Genomic DNA, 20,357 nt, shown 5'->3' on the forward strand with positions numbered 1-20,357 from the left:
GAAATTCTTGCTCCTGTTCTCTGACCAGGAAAACTCAACTCTGGTTCAGCACAGTTGAGGCTTAAGCATGAATATTGACCACTTGATGATATCATCAATGATATTGATGATTGACTGAACTTGTGGAACCAACAACTTTTGGGGATGGCGAAGTGAAAGTCAGAAAAGGGTGAAAAGGTGCCATTTAAAAAAATTTTTTTTAGAGTACCTAATTATTTTATTCCAACCTAGGGGCAATTTAGCATGACTAATCTACTAGAATGTGCAAACTCCACACGGACAGTGGACCGGGATCGAACCCGGGTCCTCGGCGCAGTGAGGCAGCAGTGCTAATCACCGTGCCACACAATTTTCCTTATAGCTACAACCTTTAGTGGTCAGGGAAAGTGGGTCTTTTAACTAAGCCAAGGTCAATTAATTTATATTCTACATTTTCTAGATACTGGAATCAAATTACTTTGAAGTAAACATTCTGTGCTCCGTAAACAATGGTGACTGATAGAAAAGGGTCTAACTATTAGCAGTAAATTTATTCTGGGAATTTTCTGATGATTTGTTGACCTTTACTGTTCTTTGAGTGAACTTTGTGCCTTTATTTTTTTTTCATTAAGGGGCAATTAACATGGCCAATTCACCTACCCTGCACATCTTTGGGTTGTGGGGGTGAAACCCACGCAGACATGGGGAGAATGTGCAAGCTCCACACGGACAGTGACCCAGGCCCGGGATTGAACCTGGGACCTCGGCGGCGTGAGGCAGCAGTGCTAACCACTGCGCCACCGTGCTGCCCTGAACTTTGTACCCTTATGACAAAAAACACAATGTTTTATTTTGAAAGAAAAACTGTCTGTATGAGGTTATTTACTGTGACTAGTGTTCTTTGGAGGTGAGAAGTCCATTTAACTTGCACAACCTCCCACAGATTCAGAGCTAACAACTTGCTGCCTGTGTATTTCCATTTACAACTTTTGTAGAATTCATGAACCGAGATGGTTTGGGTTGTCACTGTGGTTCGGGAAATTGGCCCTTGAGACTCGAGAAAAAGGCAGTTCATAGCTGTAGATAAAATGCCAAGTGTCAAAATTAATTTCAGTGAATGAACAGATTGATTGAGGTAGTGAGGTGCCATCCTGGTGTGACATGTTCAATAACCCATTGTGTTGATGGAAGAGAAAACGGCCTCCTTGTGGTAGAACATTTATGGTGTCAATGATACTTATAGCATCAGTTTCAGTGGTTTGCTAAAGTTGTATCCAAGGAAAGCATGGGAACTTTACAAACGCATTAGTGTGTGGCGTGCAAACTGTAAACTGTTCTCTGGGATGAAACAGAAGTAGAGAATGAATACCAAGGGGTTGGCTGTTCGATGATTCCACTGATCTAAAGCTGTGCAGTGGAACAAACCTTTGCTAGGAGTTGGCACAAGTTTGGGCTCACTAACAGTGGTACTCTTCCATGAAACACCCAAGAAGTGGGATGAAATTTGATGCTTCAGAGTCGATTATTCTGAAATTCACTTATCACTGAGGTGAATTTGGTCGTTGGGGCCTTTTTAAAAAAACGATCCTCGGTTCCATGTCTGCCAGGACTTTGCAAGTACTTCACCCTAGCAGCCATTTTCTCTTGGTAAACTGATTATTAGACACACCCCAATGGGGGCCTCACAGGTACATTTATTCCACTCATGGTCCACACATGCACACTTCTGTCTGCAGGGGATCAATGGATGGTCAAGGATAGAAATCCACGGTGATTTTTGTCCAGCCTAATCTGGGGCCCTGAGGCTAACTGCAACAGAACTTCCACATTGAATACGACATTTGTTTGATGTAATCTGTATGTCAATGCAACTAGCTCCATTTATATAATGCCTTTCAGAACTTAAAATGTCCCAAAGCACTTTACAGCCGATCGAAGTGCAGCCACTGTTTTATGTAGAGAAATGTGGCAACCAATATATAACCAAATATACATGTAACCAGTTAATAATCGGATCATTGAAGAGCAAATATTGGCCAGGGCACCAGGGAGATCCTTTCCTTTCCTTTAAATAATGCTGAGAGCGCCGCTGGCACTTCATGCAGTGCAACTTGGGCAACTTGGGTGGACAAAAGTCTCTGGAATCCAGGTAAATGTGACACAGTGGGTCACATACCAACCCCACTACCCCAAAACCTTCACCTACCAGATGAACCAGAATCAGTTTTTTTTATTCGTTCAGGGGATGTGGGCTGGGGTAGCATTTGTTGCCCATCCCTAATTGTCATTGAACTGAGTGGCTTGCTAGGCCATTTCAGAGGGCATTTGAGAGTCAATCGTTTGGCTGTATCTGGAGTTGCATGTGGGCCAGACCAGGTAAGAATGGCAGATTTCCTTCCCTAAAGCACATTAGGGAACAAGATGTTTTTCTTACAACAACTGACAATGGTTTCAATGGTCATCATTAGACTTTTAATTCCAGATTGCTATTGCATCTGCCGTGGTGGGATTTGAACACTGGTTCCCAGGGCATTACAATGAATCCTTGGATAGTTAGCCCAGTGACAATACCACTACACCATTGCCTCTTCCTGGGTGATGCTACAAAAGCTACACCTATTGCTCATTCCTACCTCTCCCGAGAAAGTGACAGTGAGCCTTCTCAACTGACTGAAACTCGTGCAACAATTGTGATCGCTGTGTTGCATGATAGTGTTCTTTAAAGAACTAAGCTTAAATGGCTTACTGGACCACTTTACAGGGCATTCAAAGTGAATGCATAGTTTGGGCAAGAGTCGCATGCTGGTGGAGCTATGGTGACAAGTTACCATACCTAAAGGATATTTGTGTACCAGTTAGAATCTGGCACTCATCATAGTATCCCATGTCCCGAAATTCCAGTGACAGGCTGGAAGCATTGCACAGAACTCCTGTTGGTGTAAAATCAAACTTGTATACCTGCTGCTTCAGGAATCAGGACAAGATGTTGAAAAGAATAATTCAGGGTGAAGTTCAGAAGAAGCCCCATTCATTTGCTGGAACAGTGACAACCTCTGAGAAACAGCCCCAGAAGCAGGATTGGGTGAAAATGGATGTCTTTACTCGGGATCGTTGTGGAATGTGGGTATTGAGTCACGGGCAGAAATCAGCTGTCTTCGGGATGGTTTGTGGCAGGGAAAAGAACAAAGCATAGCAATCCAGCCCAATGATTACATTTAAATCAATAGTTTTAAAATAAATTTTACAGTGGAACAGTTTAAAGCTATTTAGAAAATTATTAATGCAGTAAGCCAATCTGGCAGTTTTACTCCCAGCAGTGGATAAATGCAGTTTTTAAAGAAGAAAAATGCGAAATAAATATGTGAATTGTTTGTAAATAAGGCACCTCTAATGGTTTTTAATTCACTTGTGCACATTTCTTTAAGTCAATAATTATTGCAGAATTAAACACTGAATCTTTTTGACATCTTCTGGGGAACAGTGCCAGAAAATATCTGGTAAATGGGCTAAATAGCTTTTTTAAAAAACAAAGATGCCAAACACCCTAGGACATTAAGACTGTTTTTCTTGTTTTCTAAGCTTGTTTTCTAAAGCTTTGCTTCATTTGTGAAGATATTAGTCTTGGGTGGAACTGTGATTCTGTAGGCACCAGTGATCCACCAGTACTTTACTCGAGTGACCATTCTTCATGTTCATTGGCAAACTATTCAAACATGGGGAAATGGTAGTCCGTCTGATCAGTCCCCATCCAACAGCTACAGTCATACATTCATTCGGCTGGGCAGCAACAGGAACTCTGGCTGATTCTTCTTTCCTGTCTAACCCTGGGGCACAGAGAACAATTGATGCATCCTGATTCCCTGCCCCCCTCAGGTCCACAGGCTGAGGATGCAATATGAAAACAAATAGATTTCAATAATGAGACACATTTTCGAAAAGTCAAGATATAGTTTTGAATTATTTACAAGTGAGACATTGAATCAAAGCAGTTGTTAATGATGCAGTTCTAGCTTATTGAAATTCAATGAAAGCCGACCAAATCGCTAGCTCAGCGTCGGACACTGTATTGAAAAATTATAATAATCTGTATTGTCACAAGCAGGCTTACATTAACACTGCAATGAAGTTGCTGTGTGAGTTTGCAAATAACAAACCTTTCTGATATTCTAACCATAGTTCCTTGTCTGGAACAACAACAAGGATTTGAGGCACACTTTTTTAATAACCTGGATTGTATTACAATCACTGTTGTAGTGCAGGAAACATGCTAGCCAATTTGCTCTTTGCAAACTCCCACAAACAGCAATGTGATAATGATCTGACCACCTACTCTTTTTTTTTTGTGGTGTTGGTTGAGGGTAAATATTGGCCAAGCCTCCTCCACTCTTTGAAATTGAGCCATGGGATCTTTTACATCCACCCGAGTAAGCTGCTGCGGCCTCCATTTAGTGCCTCATCTGAACAACAGGAACTCAGTTAGTGCAGCACTCCCTCAGTACTTTACCTGACGTTTCAGCCTTGATTTTTGAAGATTGGCACTTGAACCTGGAATTTTGTGACTCCAGGGTGAGAGCGTTACCAATTGAGCTATAGCTGACACTCTAAACAACACAGCATTACATTCTGCTTCACTTGTCTTGAGTGCTGGTATCCAGAAGTTGTTTGCAACAGTTCCTCACTAAATAAGTCTAGATGCATCAGAAGAAACTCTTGAGCAGACATTTCAATCCATAATAGCTTATGTAAGAAGCTGGGGCCTGGGTGAGTTCAATGGCCTCAGTGGACAAGACCACTCTCAGTGCATCAGATTCAGAGTACCCTGTCTGCGAGAAAGGAAAGACTTGAATCCTTGAAGCACCCAGGCTGAGATAATACTTCGATGCTCTGGTTGGTTTTTGAACGATGTGCAGGTTAGGTGGATTGGATATGCTAAATTGCCCCTTACATTGCCCATTAGGGTGAGGTTACAGGTGGAGGCTAGGGTGGCCTTTCAAAGCGTCAGTGCAGACTTTCTGCACTGTAGGGATTCTATGAATGCAAACAAAGAGCATTGTCATCAGCTTCAGACACTATTAGTTTCCAGAATATTCATTTTTGATACTATTCAGTTAGTGTAGTTATAGCTGCAGCTCTGTTCATTTGTCATTTTCACATCAAACTACAAAGTAAAAGGTAGTAACAGTAAACGCATAGTTGTCAGCTTTTATTTTCACCTAATCACACTAATGTCAGCTTTACTCCTTTGCTTTCTTCAGAGTGTTGAATCTGTAAAGAAGGAACTTGATGAGAGTGTTCTCGGACAGAGTGGGACTTACCGGCCGCCGCCATCACTGAGGAAAAGAAGTGACTTTTCACGAGATAAAATGGCACAGGAAAAAATATATGAACCAAATGAGTATGTGATATCTTGATATTTGGGTGGCAAGATGTTTTGTTTTACTTTTCTGCAGGTGTCAACTAGTCGGTTATTTATACAAGTAACTATTCTTAAGATGTGAACTTAGACAGCCATTTCCAGCAGGTCTTTCAACCATGACACCACAATAGCCAAATCTAGTCTAGTGTCATTCGACAATCACGCATAACAGCAGCTTCCATTTATATAGAACACTTAATAATAATAATAACAATAATCGCTTATTGTCACAAGTAGACTTCAATGAAGTTACTGTGAAAAGCCTCTAGTCGCCACATTAGGGGCTTGTTTAGCATGCTGGGCTAAATCGCTGGCTTTTAAAGCAGACCAGCCTCCCCGAACAGGCGCCCGGAATGTGGCGACGAGGGGCTTTTCACAGTAACTTCATTTGAAGCCCACTCGTGACAATAAGCGATTTTTCATTTCATTTCATTCCGGCGCCTGTTCGGGAAGGCCATTAGGGGAATTGAACCCATGCTGTTGGCCTTGTTCTGCATTACAAGCCAGCTGTTTAGCTCACTGTGCTAATCCAGCCCCGACTTCATGTCAGCCCCAAATATTAGAATTTTACGCGGAAATAAAATGGGCGCTTAGCATGAAAAAAAAAGGTAGAATGGGGGCAAGACTGAAAGAATGCATGATGAGAAAAGTCTTGTATTAGACTTTTGAAAGGGTAAGCTGAGCAAGATTCTGAGAAAAGCATTGCAGTTGAAAGAGTAGACGTCAATATTGGAACAAAGATCTCTTTGATGGAAAGACTTCGGTGGCGGCCATGGAGGAGTAGGTCGCACATTTGATAGCTCCCGCCTGTGATGGACTTTTGGACCTTTTTCCCTGTTTTTTCCTGGATTTTATGGGATAAATTGGTGTAGAGTGAGACAGTAAGGAGAAATCCCCCTCCAGTGTATGGAGAATTGGACCAGAAGTGGCCGTGTGAGACGACAAAGTCCTATAAGGAAGACGCAAGCAGAGCTGGTAATGTGGGACAGCATGGTGGAGCAGCAGGTCCGTGGGGAGGCGGCACAGTAGTCGGCAAGCAGCTGGTGAAGTTTTTCGAGCATTGCTTCGCCAAGATGAAGAAGGGACACGCTGGACCCGATTAAGGTTTTGATTGATCAAGTGGTGCAGAATCAAGAAACCCACGGGAGAGCGATCCAGGAGGTGGAGCAAAAGTTGTCTGAGCACGAGTAGTATATAACCGTGCTGGAAACAAGGTGGGGATGATGAACGACCGCCAGAAAAGAATGCAGGAGAAGCTGAAGGAGAGGTCCAGGAGGCAGAATCTCAGAATTGTCGGCCTCCTGAAGGCAGTGAGGGATCGGATGCGAGGGCCTATGTGATGGACATGCTGGAGAAGTTGATGGGGGCTGGGGCGTTCCCGTGGCCCCTGGAATTGGACAGAGCGCACAGCCCTCGCGAGGAAGCCCCGAGCGAATAAGCCGCCAAGTGCCATGGTGATACGTTTTCACCGTTTCATGGACAAGGAACACGTTTTGCGGTGGGCCAAGAAAGAACGGAGCAGCAAGTGGGAGAACTGAGTTGCGCATTTATCAGGACCTGGGAGCGGATTTGGCCAAGAGGCGAGCTGGGTTCAATTGGGCAAAAACGACCCTCTTTAAGAAGGGGATGAAGTTCGGGATGCTGTACCCGGCCCGTCTGTGGGTCACACATGAAAAACGGGACTTCTACTTTGAAACTCCAGACGAAGAATGGACTTTTATTTAAAAAATGAGGCTGGAGCCTCAGAGAAGTACTGTGGCAGCGATTTGTGGAGCTTGATTGTATAACTATAAGTAACGCTATGTGAAATAAGGGGCTGTTTGGATGATTAAAGGTTGCTTTGTCTTGCAGGGAGCTGGTTAGAGGGGTTTGGTTCTGCTTTTTGGGTGATTCATTTTTCTAAAGTGACTGTCTCTTCACTGTTTTTGCTGATGTTTGTTTACTGGGGAATGTAATGCTTTTAAAATGTTTATCCATGTGGGGGGAGAGGGGAGAGAACAATAAGGAGACAGACTGCTTGGTGCCAGGGTCGGGCGCTATCAAGTCAGCATGGGTCAGCTGACACTCTGAAGCGCAGTGGGGGTGAGCAGGTGTTCAGCTGGAGCTTGACTTGGGGGGAATTGGGTTTCTAGTGTTGTTGCGAGGGGGGGGGGGGGAAGAATTGCTTTGCTGACGGTGGAGGAACTGTTACTAGGGGACAAATGGGAGGTCGGGAACGGCGACTGCCCGAGTGGGGACTAGAGGAGACAGAGGGCGCGAGCTCGAGGCTGGCCTAAAAAGGGTGATGGCTGTCGCTGTGTGTGTCTGTGTGTGTCTGTGTGTGTCTAGTGTGGAGAGAGGGCAATGCCCGCTGTGGAGACTGTATGTGGGGTTGTCAGCAGACAAAACGATCTGTGGGCGGGTTAACAAGTCCATCCAGAAGTACCTCAAAACAAATGATACGGGGGAGGTCTCTGCAGCGACGGTCTGGGAAGCTTTGATGGCAGTGGTCAGAGGGGAATTAATCTCGATATGGGCCCACAGAGAAAAGACGGAATGGGCTGAGAGAGATTGGTTAGTGGAGTAGATACTCCAGGTGGACAGGAGACACTCGGAGGCCCCGGACGCGGGGCTACTGAGGGAGCGGTGGAGGTTACAGGCGGATTTTGGGCTGTTGACCACAGGGAAAGCGGTGGAACAGTTCAGGGAGGCAAGGGAGGCGATCTATGAGTACAGGAAAAAGGCAAGCAGAATGTTGGCGCACCAGCTCAGGAAAAGGGAGGCGGCTAGGGAGATAGGTAAAGTCGAGTGGAGGCGGGAATACTGCAATGGACCCAGCGGGGATAAACAAGGTATTTAAGGACTTCTGTGGTAAATTATATGAGTCAGAACCCCCGGCTGGGGTGGCGGGGATGAGTCGGTTTCTGGATCAGTTGAGGTTCCTGAGGGTAGAGGAGGACCTGGTGGAAGGGCTGGGAGCCCCAATTGGGACTGAGGAAATAATCAAGGGGCTGAAGGGCATGCAGTCGGGCAAGGCCTCGGGGCCTGACAGCTACTCGGTGGAATTCTATAAGAAGTTTTCAGAGAGATTGAGCCCACTGCTGGTGAGGACATTTACTGAAGCAAGAGAGAAGGCAGCCCTCCCCCCAACAATGTTGCAGGCCTCAATTTCATTGATCCTGAAACGGGAGAAGGATCTGGAGCAATGCGGGTCATACAAGCCGATTTCTCTACTGAATGTGGATGCCAAACTGCTGACTAAGATACTGGCCACAAGGATAGAGGACTGTGTCCCGGGGGTGATAGGGAAAGACCAGACGGGATTTGTTAAGGGCAGGCAACTCAAGGCCAATGTTCAAAGGCTTTTAAATTTTATTATGATGCCCTCAGAAGGAGAGGTGGTGGTAGCGATGGATGCGGAGAAGGCTTTTGATTGGGTGGAGTGGAATTACCTGTGGGAGGCGTTGGGAAGGTTTGGGTTTGTTGAGGGCTTAATTGACTGGGTGCGGTTGCTCTATCCCGGTTGGTAGAACAAATGGAAGGGGACTTAGAGATGGGACATGCTCCCGCTATCACTGGCGGGGAGCGTACAGACTGTGAAAATGACGGTCCTCCCCAGATTTCTGTTTGTCTTTCAGTGCCTCCCCATCTTCATCCCTAAGGCCCTTTTCAAGCAGGTTAATAAGATTATTTTGGGCTTTGACTGGGGCAGGTAAAATCCTGCGAGTGAAGAAAGTGTTGCTAGAGTACAATCAAGGGGAGGGTGGGTTGGCGCTGCCGAAGTTCTGCAATTACTACTGAGCGGCTAATATAGCCGTGATTAGAAAGTGGGTAGTGGGGGAGGGGTTGGCATGGGAGCGGATGGAGGCAGCATCATGTAAAGACACGGGAGCACCTGATAACGGAACCTCTGCCGTTCTCGCCGGCCAGATACTCCTGAAGTCCAGGTGGTGGTGGCGGCCCTGAGAAACTGGGGGCAATGGAGGAGATATAAGAGTGCAGGGAGCATCGATTCGGACCCCGATTTATAACAACCACAGGTTTGTACCGGGTAGGCTAGATGGTGGGTTCCGTAGTTGGCAGAGGGCAGGAATTGGAAGGATGTGGGATCTATTTATAGATGGGAGCTTTCCCAGCTTGAAAGCCTTGGAGGATAAATTTGAATTGCCAGCAGGGAATGGTTTTAGGTATTTGCAGGTGCGAGACTTCCGGAGAAAACAGATGCCGGCCTTTCCGCTGCTGCCACCACGGGAGATACAGGATAGAGTAGTTTCCAATACCTGGGTGGCGGAGGGGACGGTATCGGATATTTACCAGGAGCTTTCTGAGGTGGAGGGGCTAAGGGCAAGTGGGAGGATGAACTTGGAGGAGAGATAGAGGCGGGTCTATGGGCGGATGCCCTAAGCAGGGTTAAAACCTCCTCCTCATGTGCCAGGCTGAGCCTGATACAATTTAAGGTAGTCCACTGGGCACATGTGACAGCGGCTAGGATGAGCAGGTTCTTCGGGGGAGAGCATAGGTGTGTGAGATGCGCGGGAAGCCCAGCAAATCATGTCGACATGGTTTGGTCATGCCCGAAGCTTAGAGGGTTTTGGCACGGTTTTGCTAAGGCAATGTCCACGGTTCTAAAAACATGGGTGGTGCCGAGTCCGGAGGTAGCGATCCTTGGAGTGTCGGAAGATCCGGGAGTTCAGGGGGCGAAAGAGGCCGATGTCTTGGCCTTTGCCTCCTTGGTAGCCTGGAGATGGATTTGATTAATGTGGAGGGACTCGAAGCCCCCGAGTGTAGAGACCTGGGTTAGTGACATGGCTGGGTTACTCAGTATTGAGAAAATAAAGTCTGCCTTAAGAGGGTCAATGTTAGGGTTGACCCGGAAGTGGCAGCAGTTTGTCGATTTTCCCGGGGAAAATTAAAATGTCAGCGGATGCAGTATTCCAAGGGGTGAGGATGTGGTGGTGATGGTGGTGTTGTATGGTTGAGGTGCGTGAAGAATGGGATGGGGGGAAATGTTTATTTTACCATGCTAATGTTATTGTTATAAAAATTTTCAAATACCTCAATAACATATTATTTTTAAAAAATTTCTTTGATGTAAAGTAACGGCCTGGATTTGGGGTTACAGACAGTTTCAAGGTTTGCAGATGACACGAAGCTCATAAAAAGCGTAAGCGTTGAGGAAGATAGCAGACTTCAGGAGGACGTAGGCAGCCTGGTGGAATGGGCAGACCTGTGGAAAATGATATTTAATGCAGAAAATGCGAAGTGTCACATTTTTGTATGAAGAAGGAGAGGCAGTAAAAACCAAATGGTGCAATCATAAAAAAGAATGAAGGAGCAGAAAGACCTGGGGGGAGGTGGCATTTACTTGGAGAAATTTTTCCTTAACATTTTAAAAAATAAATTTAGAGTACCTTCTTTTTTTTTCCAATTAAGGGGCAATTTAGCATTCACTTAGCCTGCACATCTTTTTGGGTTGTGGGGGTGAGACCCACGCATACACGGGGAGAATGCACAAAACTTAGAGAAATTTTTGACGGTGGCAGGTCAAGGTCAAACGTTTTTTAAAAAAAAGAGAAATTGATCCTTGGTTTATGAATATAGGCATAGAGTACAAAAGTTCTGAATTACTGTTTAGGATTTAGTTAGAGTGGTGTGTCCAATTTCTGGGCCCCACATCTTGGGAAGGATGTCAAGACCTTGGGGTGCCGAAGAGATTTACTAGATTGATATAACCGATGAAGAACTTCAATTACACAGAGATTAGAGAAACTGGGATTGTTCTCGAGCAGAAAACCTGAAGGGGTATTTAATAGAGGGATTCAAAATTGTGATGAGTTTTGACAGAGTAAGGATAAAAAGTTTCCAATTACAGAACGGTCAGTAATAAGAGAATTTGTGGATTATTGGAAAGGTAAAGTAGCCATGAGGCAGCATTGTGTTTCAGAACTCTTCTGAAAGAAGGGAATATCTGAAAGAAAGTGTTGTGGCTGGATTATTGGCATGTCAATTATTGTTTTTAAATATAAATTTAGAGTACCCAATTATTTTTTTTCCAATTAAGGGGCAATTTAGCATTGCAAATCCACCTAACCTGCACATCTTATGGGTTGTGGGGGTGAAACCAACGCAGACACGGGGAGAATGTTCAAACTCCACACGGACAGTGACCCGGGTCCTCAGCGTTGTAGTTCCAGTGCTAACCGCTGCACCACGTGCCACCCTGACATATAAATTATTGAAGTGTCCCGGAGCTTGCTTGATTGCTTCCAGCATTCAGAGAGAAATGGGTGATGTTTCAAAAAGAACAAACACAGGGTTGAGGAGGGAACATCACCCAATCACCCGTGAATGGCATGTCGGACTCACAGACAGGAAGGTAATAATCATCGAATCCCTACAGCGCAGGAGGAGACCATTTGGCCCATCGAGCCTGCCCCAACCCTCTGAAAGTGTACCCCACCTAGACCCCCTCCCCAACCCAGTAACTCCACCTAACTGTTAGACATTAAGGGGCAATTTAGCACGGCCAATCCACCTAACCTGCACATCTTTGGACTGTGGGAGGCGGAGAACCCGGAGGCACCCCATGCAGACACTGAGAGAACGTACAAATTCCACAGACAGTGACCCAAGGCTGGAATCATACTTGGGTCCATGGTGCTGTGAGGCAGCAGTGCTAACCACTGTGTCACCGTGCCATCCAGTAAAATGGGAGAATAAGAGGGTTGCTTGTGAAATATAATTTTTAGTCTGTTTTCTCCCTCGCCCTCTTCTGAGTGCATTGTTCTGATTCACAGGCACTGTTCCTCTGCCAAATGCCCATTCATGAACATAGATATTTGACCAATGGGTACACTGTCGCAACCAAGCCCCCTCCCGTCACCACCTGGCATCTGTTATTTGCAGCAGGAGTCCAGGATGCAGCAGATGTATCCAGGACACACATAAAAAGTCTTATTGTGACATCTCCATGTCAGGGCCAGATCACAGGGCACCCATTCTTACGGTTGAAGTCAATTGTACTTTTTGCCACCTAGCTGAAATCACTAGTTCTACACAGACTGGGAATTGAACCTGTCTCGTCTGGGTCTGTGTGTTGTGGTTCCACACTGACTTTAATGGAGCGACTGATGAGTTGTAAATTATTTATTACTTGGAGGTTAAAATAAATGTGTACTTTCAACGTGTTAGTTTAGATACAGCAGTTAGCCATGTCGTACTTGACATTTGCAATCTCAATTGTTCTCTTTCAGAGAAGCTATGGGGATGGTGCTACACAAAGACTCAAAATGGTACCAACAATGGAAGGAATTCAAGGACAATAATGTTGTTTTTAACAGTAAGCGCTCATTGTACCTTTTCTATTCTCTGGTGACAATGCGTGACAATTCATCTGATCAGTTTGCCTTTGTCTTACTTGGTGATGTAAAGGCAATATCTCTTTTTTTTTTCCTTTATAGGGTTCTTTGAGATGAAGATGAAATATGACGAAAGTGACAACACATTTATTAGGGCATCCAGAGCCATAACAGACAAAGTCACTGATTTGATAGGTAAAGAAAATGTGGGAGCTTTCTCTGTTGTGGAGGTGGGAGCTGAAGGAAATGCATTATTAAATATGATTTTTTTAAATGTCACATCTGAATGCAGTAAAGCAGGCTCACGCAGACAAGTGACAGCTTCCCTTCAAAATACAAGGAACAAGTGCAGGATATCAAAATAAATGGCCTTGCTGTCTGCAACTTTTGTTTCTCTCTGCCACCTCCCTCCCAACCCCCAATAGTATTCATCTTAGTTGAATTTCTAACAGCAAATGCAGGGCACGATTCTCTGGAAAGATTTCTTTCAATTTTTTTCATAATATTTAGAGTATCCAATTATCTTTTTCCAATTAAGGGGCAATTTAGCGTGGCCAATCCACCTACCCTGCACATCGTTTTGGGTTGTGGGAACGAGACCCACGCAGATATGGGGAGAATGTGCAAACGTCACATGGACAGTGACCGGGGCCAGGATTGAACCTGGGTCCTCGGCGCCGTGAGGCAACCGTGCTTGCCACTATGCTGCCCCCTGGAAAGATTGCCAAGTGAGGTAGCAAGCGAGAACTGCCACGAGTGCCCCGGTGCTCGGCCTGGCGAGGCTGGGAACACTATTAACGATAATTAGTCCACTTAACAAGGTCCTGCGGGCGTCTTGCACAAATGAAGGCTTAGAAGCCGATTTCCCGGGACTGCGCACGCCAGCCACCTCGCTAACAAGGTCGACCAGCACTTAAACAGCACTTGCACAGCCAACCCCACTCAACTCGGAGCCAGGAGGGATGACCTTTTCCCCCGAGGGTCCGGAGGGTGAGCCATAGGGCAGCCATAGGGCAGCCAGTGCCTCCTGGGATGAAGTGATAGCGGCCATAAGCTCGGGTAGCATGATCGGGCACTGGCCTCGAGTGCTGCAAGAAGGTCAACGACCTACAACGGGCAGCATGGATGAATTGAAATGAAATGAAAATCGCTTATTGTCACAAGTAGGTTTCAAATGAAGTTACTGTGAAAAGCCCCTCGTCGCCACATTCCGGCACCTGTTAAGGGAGGCTGGTACAGGAATTGAACCGTGCTGCTTGCCTGCCTCGGTCTGCTTTCAAAGCCAGCGATTTAGCCCTGTGCTAAACCAGCTCCCTCCCCCACACCCCCTGAACATTCGCACCCCCCAATGTAACCAGCTCCCCTCCCCAACTGTCCATCTGCTCCCCCAACCCACCCTTCACACCCCCTCTTTTCACCCTGACCTACCCTTGTGGCTAATGATGCCCTCTGTGTCTCCACCGGAGAAGCTCTCCCACAATCGCCAGTAGAGGGCCTAGACTGGCGGAGGTGTGTTGGGCACAAGAGTCCTCACGACATTTGAGGTACGGGCCCTGGGGGTGACAGGAGTGTCAAGGACAGAGTTGTCACCAATGCGGAGATCGGCACACGCTGCGGGGGTGAGGATCCACCGGGACCTACTCGGATGGACTGTCACATATGAGTTATTAATGCCAGATAGACTGACCCATCCCTGCCACTGATCACCTGTTCATTCTCCCGCAGGTCCTCCAGCCGACGGTGCCGGCCCATCTGGGTGGCCCCCTCCTCTGCCTCCCATGAGACCACTCGCAGGAGAGCTCTGAGGCGTCACAGCTATCATTTCCACTCTCCACCAGCGCAGAGACACGCACCTCGGTGGAAACGTTAGTGATCAGGCTTCTGGGGCACAATCTGGTGAGCACCACGTAGTTGCTGATGCATATCAGATGGAGGAAGGAACGCCCAGGCGAGACAGCAGTTGGAGGGCTGCTGAATCCCAGGACCCAGCTGGGTCCCAGTCAGATGCTGAGCCTCTGGAACAGGTTTATCCGGAGCTGATGGAGACATTAGGGAGTAGCCGGGACACTCAGAGGAGGATGACACTCCAGCAGGTCTATAGCTGATTGGATGATTCCCAGAGGCTACGGGTGCAGGAGGTCGGCAGTAATGCGTGGCACCGAGGCCAACACTCCTAGGATGGCGACTGCAGTGGAGAACCTGGTGCACAACTAGGGTCCAAGGTGTGGTTCAGTCAGTGACGGGCCATGGCTGAGGGCCTCTGCAGAATGTCCGCCTCGATGGGGGATGTGACCCAGTACCAGGCCGACCTTGATGAGGTTCTGCAGGACATGTCCCGCTTTCAGGTGGGAATGGCCGAGACGCCACGTAGCTTGTCCTAGTCGCAGGGCGGCACTGCCGAGTCACTGCAGTAGATAGCCGAATCACTGTGGAGCATCGACATCATGGTGCAGACAACGGGGAGCTGACAGGGCTGGCAGTGCCAGAAGACGCAGGGGCAGCCAGTGCTCGAACCAGTCAAGTGTGCCAGGACCCTCCCGGAGCCCCAGGGGACATCCACCAGGGGCTTTGAAGGCCATGGGACATGGTAAGCAGCTGGCTGCCACTACCTCTGATGTGCATCCTGGGGACACACCTAGACGTAGCGATAGAGCTAGGAAGGCTAAGCACATCGAGGATCACTGAGGGCACGGGGGGGGGGGGGGGGGGGGGGGGGGTAAGGAGTGGAGTGTGCGTTGGGTGATTTGGGGGGGACAACGGTGGGGCAGCACCATTGGAATAGTGAACGCTGGTGTACACTTGGACGAGGAATATTAAAATACCCTCAACACAACCAGTATGACGTCCTGGCTCTTTGTTCCGTGATGTGGGCCGCCCACAACTGGCTGTGCATTCAGGGCTGGGGCCACATCTGGTTGCTCGCAGGTTGGCTACTGCGTCTGAGGTGCTGCATCCCGCATTGCCCATGCATCAAGGTATGATTGGGATGGTAGGCAATGAGTTATGGCCCGTCCACCCACCAGGATCCACTTGGAATGTGTGAAGTGCTCACCTAACCACGATTGCCAATTCCTTATGAGCAATAGCCTTCAGCGGCAAGGCCAGCGGCCTCCGTGGTCAGTGGGAGTTGTGAGTGGTCAGTGGGGCAGACAGGCAAGGGGTAGGGTTGCCCCTGGCATGGTAACACATGGTACAGGGGCTGGTATGGCGACCCATGCATGCCTGGCCCGCTTCCCCCACCCCACCCTCAACTGGGGGTGCCCCTCCCCCAAGTACAGTAGCAGCATGCCCAGTGCCCTGGGCGCTTTGCCTGTGAGCGAAGATGGCTGCTCACCTCCTCGGCTCCCCGCAGCAGCCCATCCACCAGGTTCATGTTTTCGAAAAGGAGTACTAATTGGCGGCAGCCTGACCACTTGCTGGGGAGGCCGCTGAATCACGAGAGGCCTTAGAATATGGGGTAGCTCTCGCTAATTGCATGGGTATAGGGCTTATGTGGTGATAATTGGTTTCCCGCCAGGCCGAGATCCTGATTTTGCCTATGGGAGCGGGAGGTTTGCATCGCAAACTGTTTGGTCCCAGTGCGTTTCTTGTTTTCCAGCTCTCCCACTACTCAGCGGCCTCGTCTCGATCGAGCGAGAGTGCAACGAGGCCGGAGAATCGCACCCGTGATTTATAAAGCAGGTGTAACGTACCATTTTATGAGAGAAAAAATGGGAGGGAGGTGGCAGGAGACAAAATAAGGGTTGCATCTGAATAAATGGACAGTGGTTGGTTTCAAACCGGCTTTTGAAAGTAGTGAGAAAGGTGGATAATTTTGGGGAATGCGTTTTGAGTGTGGTTTTGACAGCTGAAGACTCTGCCACTGAAGGGGTGCAAAGGCAGCCAGAGTATGAAACGTCACTGGCTTGTAGAGGTAGACAGGTGGATGAGGTTGCAGAGATTTGAGTAAAGATGAGGAATTGTAAAATTTTTTTTAATTTAAAAAAAATAAATAAATTTAGATTAATTTTTTCCAATTAAGGGGCAATTTAATGGCCAATCCACCTACTCTGCACATCTTTGGGTTGTGGGGGCGAAACCCATGCAGACACGGGGAGAATGTGCAAACTCCACACGGACAGTGACCCAGAGCCGGGATCGAACCTGGGACCTCAGCGCCGTGAGGCGGTTGTGCTAACCACTAGGCCACCGTGCTGCCCAGGAATTGTAAAATTGATGCCTTGTGGACTAGGAGCCAATGATTATTGGGAAGACCAGTGGTAAAAGGAGTGGGACCTAATGAGGATCAGATGCAGGTCATTTTGTAGCTGCAAAATAATAGTTGGCAGGCTGGGGTAGAGAGTATGGGACAAGTTGGGTCTAGATTCGAGAAAGAAAAGTTATGAATGTTTGGAAACTACTGTAACTCAACTGTTTATTGTAGAAAATAGCATGTTCAATACTATGTTACAGGTCTTCAAACATCGTACATGATGATGAGACTTGGACATACTTAGGACATCTGAAGCCAGCTGACCAGAGTTATACTGCTGATTTTGTGTTGCACTCTTATCTAGAAGCCATGAAACACAAATTACAGGGTATTTCTCAATGGGAATGGAAAGCCCAAAATGTTTAATATTAACAAAGTGTTATCCGAAAAATAGAAAAGCTCAGGGCAAAAAAACAGATGGGAGCTTTGGTGCAAGTCACTTCACACCAGTTGCAATAGATATAAATGGGCCAGAATTCAACATTTTCAGGTGGTTTTGTGTTGTCTCAATTTAATTTGTGTAATTGAAAAGGAATTGAATGACTATGTAGTGTGATTGGGCTGGAAAGGTTCTGAAGGCTAATAATGCTTCAGCCTAGAACAATGCTGCTATGGCGCCTTTCATTTTAAAAAATCCAATTAAGATGCAAATTTAGCGTGGCCAATCCACCTACCCTGCACATCTTTGGGTTGTAGGGGGCGAGACCCACACAGGCAAGGTGTGGGATCTCTTATTTTCTAATCCGAGTTGCGTTCCGGTGGTAATTTGAGATTGGGTAGGACACTTTCAAACATAAACAAAAAGCCCAGTAGGGTGAAAGAAAGTGAAGAATGGAAAGAGAACAAAGAAGAGAGAAAAAAAACCACGTGCACCAAGGGTTTTATATCTCCACGTTTTGGTACCAATCCCCTCTCTGCCTCCTTTTGGCTTACGAGTTTTGAATTGTGACTTTTAATTGGCGCTCCATACCAACACACACACTTGTATCTAACTTACTGGCTGTGCTTACATTGTTACATGGTCATTTGTAGTCTGGATTCTGAAAAGCTGATGTGTTTCCACAGTATACTTTCCCAGTTACAATATTTTCAAAACTGGGTTTTAATATTTCCCCACACATTGGGCAATGTTGTAAGGGATCATTCATGCTATCATTGCAATCCTAATGTGGAACTCATCCACCAACATATTTCACTGGGTCTTTTTACCACACCGTCTACAATTTGTTTATATAGACCATTCACTTGTCTTTTAGTGTATGTTACTCCCTGTTTCTGTGTCACAACAAAGAACTTATCAGGAACATTGAATATAAAAGGGCATTTTATTTTAAATTGTCATATGTTTCATCTGTTTGCTCCTGTCAATCATTCTGTACTGTGGTTCACAGAAGGTCTCTGTTTTTATCTCTCCTCTTCCCCTTTCCTTTAGATCAATGGCCTTCTCCGCTCCTCATTCACTCTTTGCTGATGCGTCCATGCTCTTTCCATTAACCTCCTGCACATTTGTATCCTCTCAGTGTCCACAACATCCAGTTACCTTACAGTAAAATACCTGCCTCCTCATCTCCATGCTCCATATTCCTTCATGGAATAATGGCAATTCTTCAGTGCTTCACAGATGTAGTTTTGACATGTATTTTGCAATTCCATCCAACATCTCCCACTTTTTATCATTGGGTCTATTAGTCTTTACACCTATTAACATTCCTGATCTCATTCTTTCTTGCTGTGCCAGATGACTTTTATTTATCCATGGAGTTTAATTTGAATGCTTCATCCATGTCTGGATAAGCTCTTCCAACACCTCCTGATCAGATAGTCATTGATTAAATTTACTGAATTACCAGGAAAGCCTGCATTTCCCTTTTCAGATGCTCAGACTTTGTTAACAGTTCCTAAAATGATTATCTGCTGTTGCCAGGTTATTCTCTTGTTCTGTCTCCTTCACCGTTAATCTCTTTTTAGAAAGTTTTCTTTAATGGTTTAGCACCCTGTTCTGTTGGATTCCATTTACAAGTGAATTGAATCTTCCATAATCCCTTTGGATGATCTCCACCTCCCTTTTGCAATTAACCAACCTACATAATTTTGTACTATCAGCAAATGCGCTTCTCATGTTTTAATCAAAGTTGTTCATAAAGAATGTGTAAGTAAGTAGCCTGAGAAATAATTCCCTCAAGAATTCAATGAGTCAGCATTGCACAGTGTAAGATACATAAAATTAATAAGACTGAGAAGTGTATTGACGAGGTATATATATTCATTTTGCCATTCAGTTGCAGAAGGGAGCTGTATTCACAGTGTAATATAGTAAACAGCTTTAAAACATAGTGAAGACCACAACTGATTGGTTGTGAAAGACCGGTCGAGAGCAGAGTTTGTGATGAAAGTATTTTGTCAGTTGGGGGTGCCTTTCAACTCATGAGTCGATCAGGGCTTTAGAAGCATGTTACTCACCCAGCTGCCCGTTTAACCTTGTTGAAGGAGGCTTAAATTGGAAGAATATAATTTTATTTAAAACAAAGTTGGACATTTTTCTCTGATAAAAATGAAGATAGTGAATGTATTTTGCTGTAGTGAATGAACATTCAGTATGTTGTGAGGTAAAGTATCATATCTATACTTGAAAATTCCTCCAAGTTAAATAATCTTTAAACAATGTAATCTGAACTATTTTTGCCAAAATTCTAGAATGTATTTTATTAAACCTCTGATTATGTGCTCTTCAATATCGGAGTTTAGTGTAGCTGAAGTAAGTAGACCAGAAGGTTCTCGAGTCTGTGGCCCAATAACAGGCTCAGAATCCATTGGGCAGGATGAGCATGACAGACTAACTTGGTCACTCTCCTGAAAAGTGTGTGTGGACATCAGATTAGGGAATGTTTATGCACAACAGAAATGCCCTCCCTAGTTGAGTGGCCTACAGCACACTTGAAGACTACTGATAGAGTCTAGTTTTATTTCTAGTTTTATTCATATAGAGGATAGTTAAATACATATAACTAATAAGCAAATTATTAAAAGTGTCTTGACTGTGGGGACCCAGTCATTTTCTCATATAATGAATTAACTATTGTATTCAATACTGAAAACGGAGTGTTCCCTGTGCAATCAACTAATCAATTCTAGTTAGGTCTCCGCCACGCTATGAACATGGCAAAATGTGAGAAAACATTTTTCCCAAGACTGCATGCAAACGCAAAGCTAGTTTTGATAGGCACCAATCAATCTCAAGTAATGTCCAATGTTTGATGAGCAAGTTATCCTCTAAGTAACAGACATTCATTTGAACAAACCAGCAGGTCCCAGCTAAGAACGAGAAGCCAATGAAAGCAAGTGAAAAGTTAAACCAGAGATAAGAATTCCCTTA

At 45.9% G+C, this 20,357-nt stretch overlaps 1 protein-coding gene across 1 annotated transcript in view; it reads left to right on the forward strand.

Annotated features, from left to right (window-relative positions):
- timm44 (translocase of inner mitochondrial membrane 44 homolog (yeast)) overlaps positions 1 to 20,357 on the forward strand; it is a 111,435-nt gene that overhangs the window by 34,533 nt on the left and 56,545 nt on the right. Inside the window, exons 6-8 of the mRNA XM_038777556.1 lie at positions 5,235 to 5,374; positions 12,628 to 12,713; positions 12,835 to 12,927. Of these exons, the coding sequence (XP_038633484.1) occupies positions 5,235 to 5,374; positions 12,628 to 12,713; positions 12,835 to 12,927 (319 nt within the window). The remainder of the gene's footprint in view (positions 1 to 5,234; positions 5,375 to 12,627; positions 12,714 to 12,834; positions 12,928 to 20,357) is intronic.

Source organism: Scyliorhinus canicula, chromosome 18, assembly GCF_902713615.1.
Source record: "Scyliorhinus canicula chromosome 18, sScyCan1.1, whole genome shotgun sequence".
NCBI classification, from domain to species: domain Eukaryota; kingdom Metazoa; phylum Chordata; class Chondrichthyes; order Carcharhiniformes; family Scyliorhinidae; genus Scyliorhinus; species Scyliorhinus canicula.